The sequence below is a fragment of the Aulostomus chinensis genome, chromosome 7 (genome assembly GCF_037954235.1).
Source record: "Aulostomus chinensis isolate RoL2024-O1b breed Wild chromosome 7, RoL_Achi_v1.0, whole genome shotgun sequence".
Taxonomy (NCBI): Eukaryota; Metazoa; Chordata; class Actinopteri; order Syngnathiformes; family Aulostomidae; genus Aulostomus; species Aulostomus chinensis.
Window position 1 is genome coordinate 29430621 of NC_141326.1, and position 15405 is coordinate 29446025.

The 15405-nt window shown below is 48.8% G+C and overlaps 1 protein-coding gene across 1 annotated transcript in view; it reads left to right on the plus strand.

Moving 5' to 3' along the window:
• LOC147259427 (metabotropic glutamate receptor 8-like) overlaps positions 1 to 15405 on the plus strand; it is a 95814-nt gene that overhangs the window by 58796 nt on the left and 21613 nt on the right. Inside the window, exons 5-7 of the mRNA XM_086209809.1 lie at positions 503 to 657; positions 744 to 881; positions 14250 to 14450. Of these exons, the coding sequence (XP_086065935.1) occupies positions 503 to 657; positions 744 to 881; positions 14250 to 14450 (494 nt within the window). The remainder of the gene's footprint in view (positions 1 to 502; positions 658 to 743; positions 882 to 14249; positions 14451 to 15405) is intronic.

The following is a 15405-nucleotide window of genomic DNA, read 5'->3' on the forward strand; positions in this document are numbered from 1 at the left end:
TGTCAGCCGGCCAGGGAGGTTTGGTCTGTCAGCAGGGTTACACAAAAACTAGCAGGCTGATTACGTGCTAACGTTTTCTTCACCGTAGCCTTGTAGGTCTTTGCTCCGTGGCCTTCTGGTTGCTGTCGTGCCTCCTCTAGACTCTGGCACATCACACATTAAAGGCTAATCCCAACTCTCAGGGATTAGCGACCACCAAAGTGTTTTTCCTGCTGAAAATACCAGGTGCTCTCCTGGAAGTACCCAGCTGGGAGAGTTTGACTGGTGTTGAGGATGTTGAATGCTACACACCAACCCAATGTGGAAGAAAACATGGCGGCTCAAGGCACTTCCTCGTCTTCCCGCATCGGCACGAACGTTGAGCTCAGCGCTCAGAGCTGTGCTGCGCAACATCTCTGACAGCCACAGCTGAAGTCTCGCGTTCCCCTAAATATGGAAGGAGATGTTGCATGCAGCTTGAAGGTAGGGTTTGGAGAATAATTTGCCGTCTTGCTCACGACAGACGAATCCTGGACGCGGCTAAACGCAACAACTTGACGGGTCACTTCCTGTGGGTGGGCTCTGACAGCTGGGGCTCCAAGATCGCTCCGGTGGAGCGGCAGGAGCGAGTGGCCGAAGGCGCTGTCACAATCCTCCCCAAGAGGGCGTCCGTGGACGGTGAGACAGGAAACACATCGCCACATTGCTTGAGGCTTCTTGAATGCCACTTTTGTGAGTTAATCACGCCATCACTCTCTCGGCAGCATTTGACCGGTACTTCAAGAGCCGCTCGCTGTCCAACAACCGCAGGAACGTCTGGTTTGCGGAATTCTGGGAGGAAAACTTTGCTTGTAAGCTGGGGATGCACGGCAAGAGGCCCGGGAGCCCCAAGAAATGTACAGGTACGTGAATCCTCAGCTTCCTTCTCCTTTACTGAAATAACTCCTAGTTTTCTCCTTCTTGTCTACTCCTCCTCCTCCCTCGCTGTCCCATCTTGTCCCTCTGTACCTCCTCCTTCTCTCTCCTGTCTCTGTTCTTACTCCACCTTCGACTGGCCTCCAACCTTAAAATCCCTTCATTTTCACAAGAAGTTTAATCGTTCACTTCCCTTCTCTCAGCTCTCCTCTATACTCACAAACACACACTCACTCACACACACACACACACACACCTCTCAAAACCTCTTACCGAAGCATCGACCCAAATCACATCAAGGAAATCGAATGTGTTTCTCTTCTCTCACACGTCTATGGCTCTGCAGTTAAAAAAAAAATCAAAAATAAATAAATAACAACTTTAATCGAGCAATTCTGTTTTCCCCGACTCAGCTGTTCTGCTGAGGCTTTCCAGCCATTTCAGACTGCATGTAAACATGGTTTCACTGCTGCAGCCTCAGCGCTCCGTCTCAATGATGCTCGACCAAAGAACCAGGAGCGCTGTGGTAGAACCCCTGCTCTCAGTACCCTGCTGAAGTACGACTGAAGTACTTGGATAAACGACAGTGTGGAATGTGTTTGGTGTCACTCTAGCGATCAGTCTGAAGCCACTCATGTCGCTGCTCACTCAACTTGGCGCAGCTTTCCCGTTCTCTCCTTCTCCTTGTTGACGGTTCTGTTTCCAGTGATACTACGTCTGCCTCTCAAGTACTCTGAAAGAGCAGTTTGAGCTCGCCAAGATGCTTTTCCCTCCTGCATCACGTCTTTGTGTCCTCAGAATGGAGAAGGAGCTCGACACTGAAACTGAAGCTGATGGGGACTGACAGCTAACAACAGCTGAGCTGGACTGCACCACAGGATGAGCTTGAAAGTTTGTAAATGATGTGTTTGGCCAGTTTTACTGCTGTTAGCCATCAGCCTCCGCTAGCTTCACCCTGAATACACCTGGCTGGCTCTTACTGGAAAAATACACATTTAGGGTGACGTATTGCTTTAATATTGAACTTGTTATCTACCGGATGGGCAAAGAGTAAATGCAGAATGATAATTTGTACATATTTGATGTGGAAATAACGGCAGCTGCTTTGCTAACAACCTCAACATACAAACTCTGCTGCTCCCAAGTGGCCAAACATCTCCTCATGCAGGGTGAGGTGTTATCTTAGACCCTCTTCTGTGACAGACGATATCATAATTCTTCATGCATGAGGAGAATCCGACATTTTTCTCCAAATGTTGCTTATTCTATGACATTGTAGTAATTTGAGGACAGTTGAAGACTGTGGAGCGTTTCTGTAACGATGCGCGTCGTGGAAATCTTTACAGCTGAAGCTTTGCAGTGAAGAGAGAAACATTTTCCTCTGAGATGTAAGAAGTAGCTTCAGATGGTTGGACTCACACAAAGAACCTCACATTTAGGAACCAATGTATTTAGCGACGGCCCGCCTCTCTACTGCCCCCTCATGTTTTTGTCCCTGATCCCTGCAACATTCAGACAGACACGCAGGGTTTTGTTGGAGTCTGAAGCTCACAGAAATGTAAAGTAATGAGAAAAATTACATGGTTGTCATCAAGAAACCTGCTCCTCCTTTGCTTTCCTCCATTTTTAAGTCTGTGTGTGTGAGAGAGAGAGAGAGAGAGGGAGGAGGATTAAGAGGAGCTGCTGATACGTTCATCTGTCTGATCAGATCCACGTCGGCTGGATCTGGGTTTTATTTCAAAGAGAAGGAGGCATCAGATTGTGACAGCGTTAAAGAACGTTCGAATTACAGCTGCAGGGCGGATGCTGGCTCTCTGCAGGTTTTCTCTGCTCAAGACATTTGTGCTCCTATAAAAAAAAGTAGAAGAAGAATTCAGTGAAAGTCCTCTGAAGCGCATTCAGCCGGATGGTAAATAAATAATGAGTGACAGTGAGACAAATAAACCTGGAGAATCAGCAGCAAGTTCGTTTATAAGCTTTGGAAAGCTGAGGCAACTTTCACAGAAGCCCAGTGTTTGATATGAACTCTTTCACATTTCTATGAGGACGCGGGTCCTCGTCGCTGATCAGCACACCATGACACAGGAGCGCAGGGCCGTCCCTCGAGGAACTCCAGTAGTTCCGTTTCTAAGATTCCTCCAAGCCAAGCTTTTACCTCGAGGCCTCGTTTAAATCTGAGCTGAACTTTGTTTTGCACGTCGGCGTGGACACTGAAACTCAGTGTTAAACAGCTGAACTATTTCAGACCAAATGAGCTCAAGTTTTGATATCATTTCTGGTCGCGCGCCTGCAGTCCACACTCAGAGGTCAGCGCGCTCCTCTCCCCCGTCTGTGTCTGGTGACCTCCTCCTTCAGCAGGAGGTTTTACAAAGTCGCCCCAAAACCCAACTCACCTGTATTTGTGTTTTCCGTGTGTGAATCCACCCGCGAGTCAGTTTCCTCAGCAGAGCTGCAGGTGGAGGAGACTTGCTGTTGATGACGGAGTTTATTAAAACAGAGGAAACTACCATGATGGCGAATTACATCATCGACACCAACCAGGTGTGTTTGTAAGATGAAACAACTGCTGCATCTACAGAGGCCTTTACATTGAACAGGAGAGTCTGAGTCCCTGTCAGAAACTGTCAGACCTCCTCAGAGCAGAGCGACAGGTGAGGAGAACAGGAGGGCTGACTGATTGCTCATCACTCGCCGACGCCGTCTTCCTCTTGGACTGATTACAGAAATTAAAATAGTCACAAACTATGCCTGAGTGTCCGCATTAATCAAGTCGGTGCGCGTGGAGCCCTGCAGAGGGTTCCATCCTGCTGTCCCCAGAGGTCTGCTGTCATTAGTTTGACAAGAGACAGAGAGCGCCGTGTCTACAAGGGAACCCGAGACCTGCGAAACATCGCGTGAGTTTGATTATTTTTGTAGAAGCAACGGACACAAATCTCGTGAGAGTTGTGCTCATAAAGAGTTTCCTTCTAGACAGACGGAGGAAGGTGCAAAAATAGGAACTCCTGTCATGGTGCTGGTGTTTTACTTCAGTAAAAGCACTCAAACCACAATGTAAAAATACCTCACTACAATGAAAATCTTGCATGTAATTGTTGCCATCCATCCATTGTCTACCGCTAAGGGTCACGGGGGGTGGGGGGGTGGAGCCTATCCCAGCTGCCTTCGGGTGAGAGGCTGGTCAGCTCCTCTTGCTCATTTTCAGAGGTGGTACGTGGTTTAGAGTCGTTCAGGGCAGCCTCTAGTGGCAACTTGGACTTGGCGAAGGGGGACACCTCAGATGGTGGCTTAGAGCTGGCATGCTGGGACACCTCACTCAATCACCGGGCCGCGACACATGCAGCAGTCTCGCTCTCTGGCTGGGACCAGACTTCTAGATCCACCTCATCTGAAGCCACCTCTGTCTCTGGCCGGGACTCCACATGAGGGACAACCTGGGAGCTCCAGCTTGCTGAGCTCCTTCAGCTAGAGCACGGGTCCCAACATGCATAGTCACCTGGTGTAGGCAGCAGGGGGACACCTCTTCTGGCCGGCAGGACCCAAGATGTAGAGGTACACATCTTGGGTCCTGGAGCAGAGGGGACACCGTAGCAGGCCAGTAGGACAATTTGATTAAAAAAAAACAACAGCAGGTAAAGAAACACGTGTCTCTGCTGAAAACCTCAGGTGTCTCATGATGACGCGTTCCTCTGCAGCACTCAATCAGTTCGTCCTGTGCAACAACCCCTTCTGAGCTGTTAAAACATTCCACCTCTGGACTCCAAGCCACTTTCTGCCTCCCTGAACTGGAACCTGCCACCGTGTCCGACGGCGATGATGAGACATTTTCATTTTGTTCTGCAGTGTTTGTTTTCACCCACGTCTGTTTGTTTGGTTGTTTGTCAGCAGGATTACAGAAAACTACCGGTTTTCACGGGAGACAGTGGAGGGATGCAGGATTACCTGAATTATTTTGTGGCAAAGCAGTTGACCCAGCGGCTCCGTCCCACGAGGACCAGCCTCCTTCATGGCTGACGCGTTTCAACGAGCACGTCTTCATCTCGTCCGCTCAATGCATGTCAGGCACATCATACAATATTTAAGTTTGCATGGCCCGAGAAAAAGCGTGTATGAATATTTCAAACAATATTATCCTACATACTGTGAAGTAAAAGAGAATTAAATGTACACTGTGGCACGGCTCCACCCGCACAACCGAACGCTGCAGCAACAACTGCTCTCCCAAAGCTCCGGTGAACCTTCCTCCTCCTGCAGTCTGCTGGAACTCAAACTGCAGCAAACAAAATGACAGTATTGACAAGCAGGAGGAGGAGCAGGCGGAGACGGGGGCTCTCCCGTCAGCGCCTGCCCTGCTCTTAGATCCCTGCTGTCCAGCACCTCCGCTGTGCCGCGGGTTAATTCGGTTGCATGTTCACTGAGGGACGGCTCTCCCACCCAACCTCTCCTGCATCCATATTCATGAGCTGGATTCCTGACTGACAATTAACATGCAGGGTAATTATTTTGGCGCTGCAGAGCTCGACCCTGTGGCAGCTTCCCATAATGAATCCAGCGTTGACTTAATCATCCTTAATGTAACAATGAATATAAACAAGTGTGTGTAATCACAGACGTCTGATGAAGGAGCGCAGACACCAAAGGATCTGCTGGCTGTTGGCAGCGGTGCAGGGGTGCGGCGCCCTGCAGACGCTCAACCAAGACCAGATGAACAAGCGCCCATCAGATTGAAGGGATGAACACGCTCAGTAAAAACTCTGCGCTCCGGTCAGCAGAATCTCCAGCTCTCGATCCTTCAGTCTTGTAGCACCAGACTTCAGCACAGCGACAAAAAGACGATTTCAAGTCATCGAATGTATGTTCCACTGACTCGTTCCCCTCGTCTTTAGAACACAGACTGGAAAAAACCATGAGGCCGATTTCAACAAACTCGGTGGGGGTGTAGAACGGGCCGAGGGAGAACCGCTTCAACTTTGGTGGAGAGGATTCAAAGCTCCACCTGATGGTGTCGTCCTCCTGGATTCCTTTCATATGTAATCAGAACCTCCTTGAGAGCTTGGTGACGGGTCGCTGCGACGACTGAGAGGTTACCATGGCGAGGAGGCGGCCATGTTTGATATCTGACCAGAACAGGAAACTCATGTGGTCAGATCTTTGAGAGTCCTGAGTCTAAGTCAGAGCGCCACCTGGTGGTTACAGGAAATAACACTGATGGAACAAACATCATATGACTCTGTGGTGTCTTACAGCTGCATCACATACAGGAAGTGTGTGTTCACCCAGTGGTTACAGGAAGTAGGCCTGAAAGACCTGGAAGCCCCCCCCACACACACACACACAATCGAGTCAAAGTATTTTATTGTCAAAAGCTTCAAGAAAATGTTTCCATCTACAATGAAATCCTTCCTTTATGTGTGACTCTGAGTGCTCAAATACATTTATTAGAAAAGAAAGATTAAAGGAAACAGGAAGTTGAAGGCAGGTGATAAATGAAGCCCGAGGTCACATTCAGACCTGCGTGCGTCCTGGTGACGGCTGGAAGTGGGTGAGGCCCGCCGAGGGGGGCACAGTAAAAGACCGGATCACTCGGACCGATCAGAGGAGGCCTCCTGTATGTCTGACTGCTTTTGAAGTCCGTTGTGAAGACCATCATGAGGGGCTTCCCGCTGAAATAAAGGTACCATGACAGGAAGAGAGCTGCTGAGGAAGTGGCTCTGGGAGCAGAAATCCATCTTCATCACATGCTGCTCCTCTGTGCTGAGTCTCTCGCTGCTGACTGCAGTGTCCACGCTGCAGGTTGTAATCCAGCCGGATTCCAGAGGACTTCCTCTGTAAAACAGGGCGCCATTGTGGCCCAAATCCTTTACAAACATGTTCGACACGCAAAACAGGATTTGCTGAAGGTGTTGGGTAAATTCAAGCGGTCGTCAGCCTCCCGTCAGCTGCAGACACGAGTGAAAGGGGAGCGTCAGCGCTCTTAGAATAGCCGCCGTGTCCCAGCTGCAGCTCTGATAACACTGCAAGTCTTCAACTGAGCCCAGAGACGGCTTTGATCGGTCGGCTGCTGTCAGGAGGCAGCACAGCAATGATTGTGTTAGAATCTCCAGTTTGAGTTTGGGACCTGCAGCTGTCAACACGCAAACAGGCGGACAGCTGAGTCAGCACGTCAGAGTCCACCTGAGTGTGTGTTTGTGTGTCGTCCCCGCAAAATTCTTTCACAGCTAAAATTGTGACCACAAAATACTTGGGCAAGGTGTGTGTGTGTGTGTGTGTGTGCATGCACTGAGACTGAAATTTGTCAGAGTACCAACAACATGGTCACATTTTCTAGTCGGTAAGTGGCGGAGGAAGTCTGTGCTGTCAGAAATCACCACTGTGGTCCTGTAAAGTTCAAAAACACAGCAACTTCTTGGGAAGCTCCTGCCCATCCTTCCCAGGGCCAGACAAGACCACCGTTACCCACGGCAACCAGCTGACAGCTATGTAGCTTAGCACAGTGAATGGTTATGGGATGGAAGTGTTAGCATGGCGCTACCCTGCCAGTGCCCACTCAGCCTCCAGAACCTGTCGTTCCACCTTTTGTCTGTGACGCCGTCTGAATGTGGACGTGAGCACAACTCCTCCACCCCCCCCCCCCCCCCCTCCAGCAAGTTTTTCTCAAGTATACAGAAGCAGCACCCACCTGCAGCAGCCTGGACACCCACGCCACCTGCTGCCCAGCAGCGGGAGCGTAATCCCTGCACACACTTCTCCACAGGGCCGTTGTCTGCGTGTTGGATGAGTCGTGTTGGTGCGTCGGCTTCCTACAACTTGACCAACTTCTCTGAATTCAAATCAACCAAAGATGAAAAGGTCGTCTTTCAAGCATTTGAAACACGTTCAGGGTGAATATTTCAATTCGGTCCAGCTCATCCATGTTCCCCTCATCTGTGTTTCTACCAACAGTTTTCATCGTTGCTGCAAAGCCTTAAACCCTCCAGCAGACATCTGATGGAGATGAGCGCAAGCTCAGTGCAATCCCTCCAGAGGCCCCTGGCTGAGGCCCGCTCATTAATTGTAATTAATTAGTCTAATTAAACATCCATGAGACACGGTGGCCTGAGGTCTGAGGGTGCCGTTCCATCACCCGCCGCTCAGGGATAATGTCACCAGACCGCTGCTGCAGCACCTCGTTTCCTGCCAGATCGAGTGTGTCGCCCTCAAAAAGCAATCCGATATTGTAATTACAGTCCTCTCCCCTCAGCCCCTCCAGCCCCTCCCCCGCCACAGCCTCCCCCTCAGCCACATGTTGTTGTGTCACAATTCAGGCTTGGAGCTCCTTTAATCTGCAGGTAACTAAACACACCAGCAGCTCAACTAATAATCTAGGAAGGTGTTTGAAACCCCTCAAACGCCCCTCAATCTGACCGCCGGGACTTCACCAGTCAAGTAAATCCCGATGTGTCAATGTGGGCGTGTCTGCACACGTAGGAGGACACCCTCTCAGGCCCGGGAGGGGGTTTCATGTATTTACAATGACACCGCTTTCATTTGGGTTAAAGCTATAAAAGTTCTTTAATTGCACAAACATTCCGTTTGTATCTATTTATTTCAAAATAAATCCATGATTTATGAGGTTCTGAGAGGTAAAACTGTATCAGTTATTAAACAGAATACATTTCATCCCAAAATTAATTCAAGTCATGAATGTATCATTGATGAATAATTGAATCTTTCACTGCAAAATTAATAACTACGCAGTGTAATTGGCTTGAAAGTTGTGTAGGTCCAGTTTAGTAGTATTCTGAGTACTGCCACACATGGATGCATTCATGGCTAAAACACCTGAAAATCAAATACTGTAAACATACGGATCCCGTTCATGTTGCAGGCAGCAGTCAGTAAAAAATCAATAAAATACATAAAAATATTCCCAAGTAAATAAAACACATGCAATGAAATAAGCAAACATCAGGATGCAGGAGTTATCAACACATGTTTATGAAAAAGGCTGCAATGTTCCAGCGAGGTTCTTTTATTCTGAAATAGCTTGAGAATACTTCCTGAAGTAATCCCGTAAAGTTTTTGGCAGGATCTCTCGACTTGGTTCCCTGAAGGTCGGAGGACGTTCTCTACGTTCTCGAATGTTTGTCGAGGTAACGAACTGTTGAACTTCCTGATTAAAACCATCCTGAGTGTGTACCATCAACAACAGGAGAGGTTCAAGTCACTACCAAGCTGAACCGTAGAGTTCTGAAGGAAAGATCCAAACCTGGTTTCCTCTGAACCTCAGCTGCCGAAGTCTTCTGGATGTTTGTGGGCTGAACTTTGGCGTGTTTGTGATGAGGGTTTCTCCAGCGTGACGGTTCCCTCGGCAGCACCCGTTGAGTCCTGGATGATGCGGGGTTTCTTTCATTGGAGGGAAACCTTGTTTTTCTCTGGGAGGATCCGCGCGGCGTCCACCGAGAGACTCCAAACACCAGCGAACATAAATATTTGATTCTGCTGAACGACATCTTTGCTGAGTTAAGAGCCTCATTGTTCCCTCACCTTTTTACAACCTTGTTTCTTCCTCTTCGTGTTCCTTCTTTGAGCTGCGAGTTCTCTTGAAACCCATTTAGTGGATATGAAAGCCTGATTTGCATTTGAATGCCTCTTTGTGTTTTGCGTGTGATTTTCTTACTTTTGTTCCGCTCCTTGTTGGGTTTGGAACGTCGGCAGGTGAATAAATGATGTCAATAGAGAGACGGTCTGTCTTGCTTCCGTTTCAAAGCAGCCTCGGTCCCTGGGGAGGAAAAGCTGCCTCCAAATCAAGATGGAGACGCTGTTGAGTGTTCAGCGGCACTCAGGAACATTTTGCTAAGTGTGTGGAGTTTTTTTGTTGACGCTGCCATTTTCTCCTCCTCCAACCAGAGTGACAAGCTGCTGCCTTTTAAGAGTTGCCGCCTTTCAGACTCAACAGGACTGACATGACAAATCTGACTTTTCAGGAACACTTAGAGCGTCTGGGTTACTCACAGCCATGACAACGAGTCAGCTGCAGACACGTTCTATCAAGAAAGTCAGCAGGATCCATTCAGGCAAACGCCCCAGAGGATGGTAAGACATCCAGAGGCCCCCGACTGGTCGTGGGAATAAGGTCGCAGTGTCCCGCTCCCCTCTTCTTGCATTTAAGGGGCTTTTATAGGAGTTTTTAGTTAAATTTCTGTCTTGAAAACAAGACTTCTTTATTCAGCTGAATGCTCCATAAACACTTTGATTGAGGTAAAAACAGCAAACTGCAGCCGCGATGGCATCAAAGGGTTCTGAAGCACATTTTGCTTTAAATGGAGACACGACAAAGCTTTGATGCTCCCTTGAGCTGGTCTTTGTCAACAAAGAGTAAACGTTCCAAGCAGGAGCTGGAAACACGGGATTCACATAAACTCAGACGTGGGGAAGCTTCAAGTCATGTGACTGATCAGCAACACGTCTGATCCAGCTGGCAGCACAGAACTACACCTGGTCCAGCTGAAGCAGTTCCTCCAGATCCCTCTCCTTTTTTCTCTGGTAAAACAGCGGGTCGCTCTGTTGCACGGCCCGGTGTCTTCTTCTACGCTGCTTGTCACGGCATCGTAATGTTGCCTATACCGCCCTCTTCTGATGGAAATAAACACTACATGACCTGGTTGACATCACTTGACATTTTATGGAAACATGGCAGGTGACATTTTCAGTTGTAATCAGAGGAAACACTGGTACATTTGCCAGTAAAACGATCTGGATGTTGGCCAGGAAACTGGGGAGCTTTAACTTAATGACCTATGTGTACTGGTGTGGGACTGGTTTGACTGGGGTTTCTCCAGACTCACTGGTTTAGACTCCAGGCTTGTCTCTAAACATGTTGGTCTTGACCTCTGACTTCTTGGTCATGCCTTGGCACTCGATTGGTGTCGTGTTGGCCTTGACTCTTGTCCTGACTCGTTAACTTGTGTGAAGTCAGGACTCGTTGGTCCTGGCGTGACTGGTGGGAAAGGAAATGCCGAGCAGGGTAATGCTAACCACGTGTTCAAGGCTCAGCACTTGAGGAACCGCCATGATGATTTATGTCACGTCTGCCCTTGTGTGCCGTGCTAACATTTTCCTTGTGACATGTTTGCTCTCTTTATGCAAATTGCTTTCTAAACATAAAGATGAGCGGAAACAGATTGATGCAGCTTCATTATCCAGCGAAGAATGGTTGTCAGTCGTGGTGCAGGAATGAATCCGTGAGCGTCGGAGCCGCTCAGATGTGTTTGTCATGTTTTTGTGACTAAGTCAGAATCAGCATGGAGGCACTAATGAGTCTGACATAGACAGATGTTGCAAAGAAAAGACTCTATTAATGTAAATGTAGTCAGGAGAGTGAGACGCCACAGCTGGGCCGCCGAACCCCGTCATCAGTTTACAGTTTATCTAATTTCCAGATCTAATTGAAACAGAAGGAAGCCTGCAGGAGCGACTCGTCCGTCCTGTCATGGAGGAATTGAATTTAGCCTGTAAGTGATGTGTAAATGAAACGCCAGCAGCTGTGATGGAGCCGTCTTCCTCACCTCACCCGGCCTTAGTTTCACCGCCATCATCATCATCGGTCATCGAGGCTCGTTAGCTAGCTGGCAGTGGCCGCCGTGTGGGCAAACGCGGTAGCTGCTCCACTCTGATTAAAATCCTTCGTTTTGAAGGTTTCAGATCAACCATTTACACGTACGAATGCGTTCACAGTCGGCGCGTTTCATCTCAGCAGCTTGTGTGACTTCACACACTGAGTCAGGTGAGGCTCAAGATGGAGAGCTATCAACCAATCAGAGGGGTTGCTGCCGCCACCAAGTTGCTCTGTTAGGTCCTTCAAGCTCAAGCTAGTTGAACAGCAACTGGCAGAAGTTACCAATTACAGTTTGAATGTTTAAACTCACCACATTAGCATCAAGGTGATCTGAGATGACATCATCGGCAGTCTGAAGGATTTGTCCTCAGATCCCTCGCACTCGACCGCGTGTTTGAGAAAGATCGTCCCACGTTGCAGGCAACCGTCGGAGGTTCCGGGGTTTCAACCCTTCCTCCGGTCTTTCATGAACTTCATTGAAAAGTCTAAGATTTCCTACTTTGCTTCTGTCTGGTCTCTTAGATCTTGAATCAAAAACAAGCTGCTGGTTAAGTGGATGCCGCCATTTTGAGAAGTACGGCGTGTGCTGAAGAAATGCAGCCAGATATCAGTTGGCTGAGTCATTTACCTGATACAGTTTTTGTTTTGATTGGATGAAATTTCAATCAGTTTGGGCATTTTTATTCCAAATGACTCAATTTGGGTCGATTAGAATCAGAATATCCGGCTCCGTGTTCCTTTCTCCTTTTTAGAGAATTTACATCCATTCATGCAGCATCAGGAGATGAGGAGAAATTGTGGAGGTCTTGGTTTCATGTCTGTGCTTGATGCTGCTCGCTCAACAAGCAGAGCAATCGCCTGTCACCGGCTCTTCATTGATCTGAGCCATGACTCAAACTGGGCTGCGTGTCCAGTTACTGATGAGGCTGAGAGAGCAGGAATTCCTGCACTTTTAAGGAGCTAAAGTGATCACTCGCTGCGGCTGACCGACCAGAGGAGGTTCTACTGTACCTAGAGAGACAGCAGCAGGTCGGCGCGGCAACACAGCAGCGAGTGAGTGAAGCTGCTGCAGAGCGCCGGTGTCTGGCAGCAGCACAAGACAGGAAATCAGTACGGGAAGTCACAGGGGCCGATCGGCCATCACCGCACAGCAGAGTCTATGAGAGAGGAATCCAGAAGTGGGCTAACGATGTCATCAGTGACCCCACTCACCCTACCTTGTCTTGATAAGCCGGAAGTCCAATGTGCGGTACCTTCCAGAACATCCAGACTCAGGGATTTTATATGCCCCAGTTGCCCCGACGACCACCTCACCTGCACCTTACAAATAACTTGGCACTTGGCGCTGTGCCTACTCGGCCCACCTGGGATACGGGGTTATGACAGCCATAATCTGTATTTTGATCAGGTAGTTAGACATCTTGGCCTTTTTTCTTCTCTCTCTCTCTCTCTCTCTCTCTCTCTCTCTCTCTCTCTCTCTCTCTCTCTCACACACACACACACATACACACATACACACACACACACACACAAGACTTAAGGACATACAATAATAAAAACACACGTCCAACGTTGGCCGGTCAGCTCTTCATGATCCAGCTGAAACTGTTTTCCCGCTTCTCCCTCAGCTCTTCTTGCAAAATTGCTGCATTCAGGCACCGTTAGAATTTACATGTTCCAGCATTTGTATTCTTTAAATATTAAGGAGCACTCAGACACTCATCATCTCCGCGATCGTCTGGATCACGGCCGTACATCTCGCTGCTCGAGCCTCATTCATTACAGACATGCTATCAGTCTCAACTGCCGGGGCAGATGTCTCCCCTCGGACGGATCCCCCACCGCTCGCCTCGTTATTAAAATTAAATTGGATTTCATTTCTGAGCTTCTATTAATTCAGAGAAGTCTTGTCCATTGATGGAGGGTCCAGCCTGGCAGTTTGTTTCCCTCTCCCCTCCTTCACTTTATGTTTCCCAGCCGGTGGCGTGATGGCAGGCCGCCGTGGCTGCAATAACGGTAATTACTCCGTGAACATTTGAGAGGGACTCAACTGAGTTTTCAAATAGACGACGACGATGGCGCTGTTATTTAATCACAGCTAATGAAGTGGAGCCAAATGTATTTTTTTATGTTAATGGGTTAGTTAGAGGAAACTTGTTTCATTTCACATCCTCCTAATCCTCTCAGAGTTACAATCCGCCTGGCGGCAAGGACACACTCCAGACTCTGAAAAGAAAAGAGGAGAGAAGCAGAAGGAGTTTAAATTAATGAAGTTTGTTCAACATGTCTCCCTCTTGTCATGTACCTTCTCAAAGCAACACTCCACACCAACACGCTGCGCTGAACTCACAAAGATGCCAGCATGACTTCTCTGTGACTCCAGTGAACACCCACCTAAGATTTTTAGCTCGAAGCTAATTGAGGCTGAACTGCTTACATCAGCAAAAGTGTAAATTTCAATATATACAAAAAAAAAAAAGGAAAAAAGTGCATCTAATACCAGCTGTTACAAACTGTGGTTAAGTTACTGATTACAAGGAGGGGCGGGGAGGTCCAGCCCGTTAAAACCCCACAGTTGCAAGCCACACCTACTTCACATGCGCTGCCAAAACAGGGCTGCCACCATGTTTTGCTGACTAAGCGTGTTTTGTGCCTGAGACCCTCAGTGTGGTCGACTCAGCTGAGTTCAGGACGTTCACCGGTCGGTTGTGAGTTCTTTGTGTTTGGTGACTTCAGTGACACCTCTCTGGTTCTGTTCCAGGTCTGGAGAAGGTCAGCCGTGACTCCACCTACGAGCAGGAGGGCAAGGTGCAGTTTGTGATGGACGCCGTGTACGCCATGGCCCACGCTCTGCACCGCATGCACCGTGAGCTCTGTGCCGGATACCCCGGCCTGTGTCCCCGTATGGCCAACATCGACGGCAAAGAGCTGCTGGCCCACATCCGGGCCGTCAACTTCAATGGTAAGAGGAGCAGAACGGCTGCGGGGGCACCCCGAGGGCGTGGCCTGCTGAGAGTCTGACACTGTGGAACTTCCTCGCCTCTCATGTGGTCGCGGCCCTTTTCCCTCAGAACAAAATCGACCCCAACTAAACATTAACCAAATGATACAGTCGACGAGAAGAATTACACAAATAACTAGAAAAAAGCCAAGGAAAGAATGAAAAAGGAATGACTTGTCAAACCCCCCCTCTTCCCTCGAGACTCTGCTTGTCCTCGTGCTCCACTGAAGCTACGGCGCCACGTCACGTATCGAGTGATGTGGTGTTTTACTTGGTTTCCCTCAGTCTGCGTCAGATCCCTGGTTCCGTCGTGTAGCCTGTTCAGTTAGCCTGCTGTTAGCCTGCTGTTAGCTTCAGAGCCCTTCTCTCATGCATTGTTCTTTGTTTGTTCTCAGTTCCTGCTGTTTTTCCACATTCGGGTCCACGTGCTGCGCCGCGTAACATCGTCGTCTCCTCTCTGCTAGATCTGCTTCCCGTCCACTATTATGTTCCTGTTACTTCAATAATTCAGAGAGGAATTCATCCCCTATATTTCCATACCTCCTGTCCCTCCTCTTCCGCACCTCCTACCTCAGGTTGGGAATTCAATTTGCATAATTTTCCTATCTACCTGCTCAGCAGAGATATGGGACACCAAAATGAAGCGGGAGTGAGGTGGAGAGTGAGCAGATTCGGAGGCTGATGTGTTGAGCTCCGGGGAATTCGTCCCTCTGTGGCTGGACTGATGGATGTGAGGAGCTGCTGATGTTATTTCTGCAGGAGAAAAGACGTTTAACATTGCATTAGTGGCGACTTTCACCCGCAGGGCTGGAACGGTGAATCTGGGCTCACTGCAGGGCTGCGCGTCAGCGTGAGGAGGGGTGTGACCCGGGTGAAGCAGCCTCCTTCCCAGGCTACCATTTGTATTCTTCAGTAT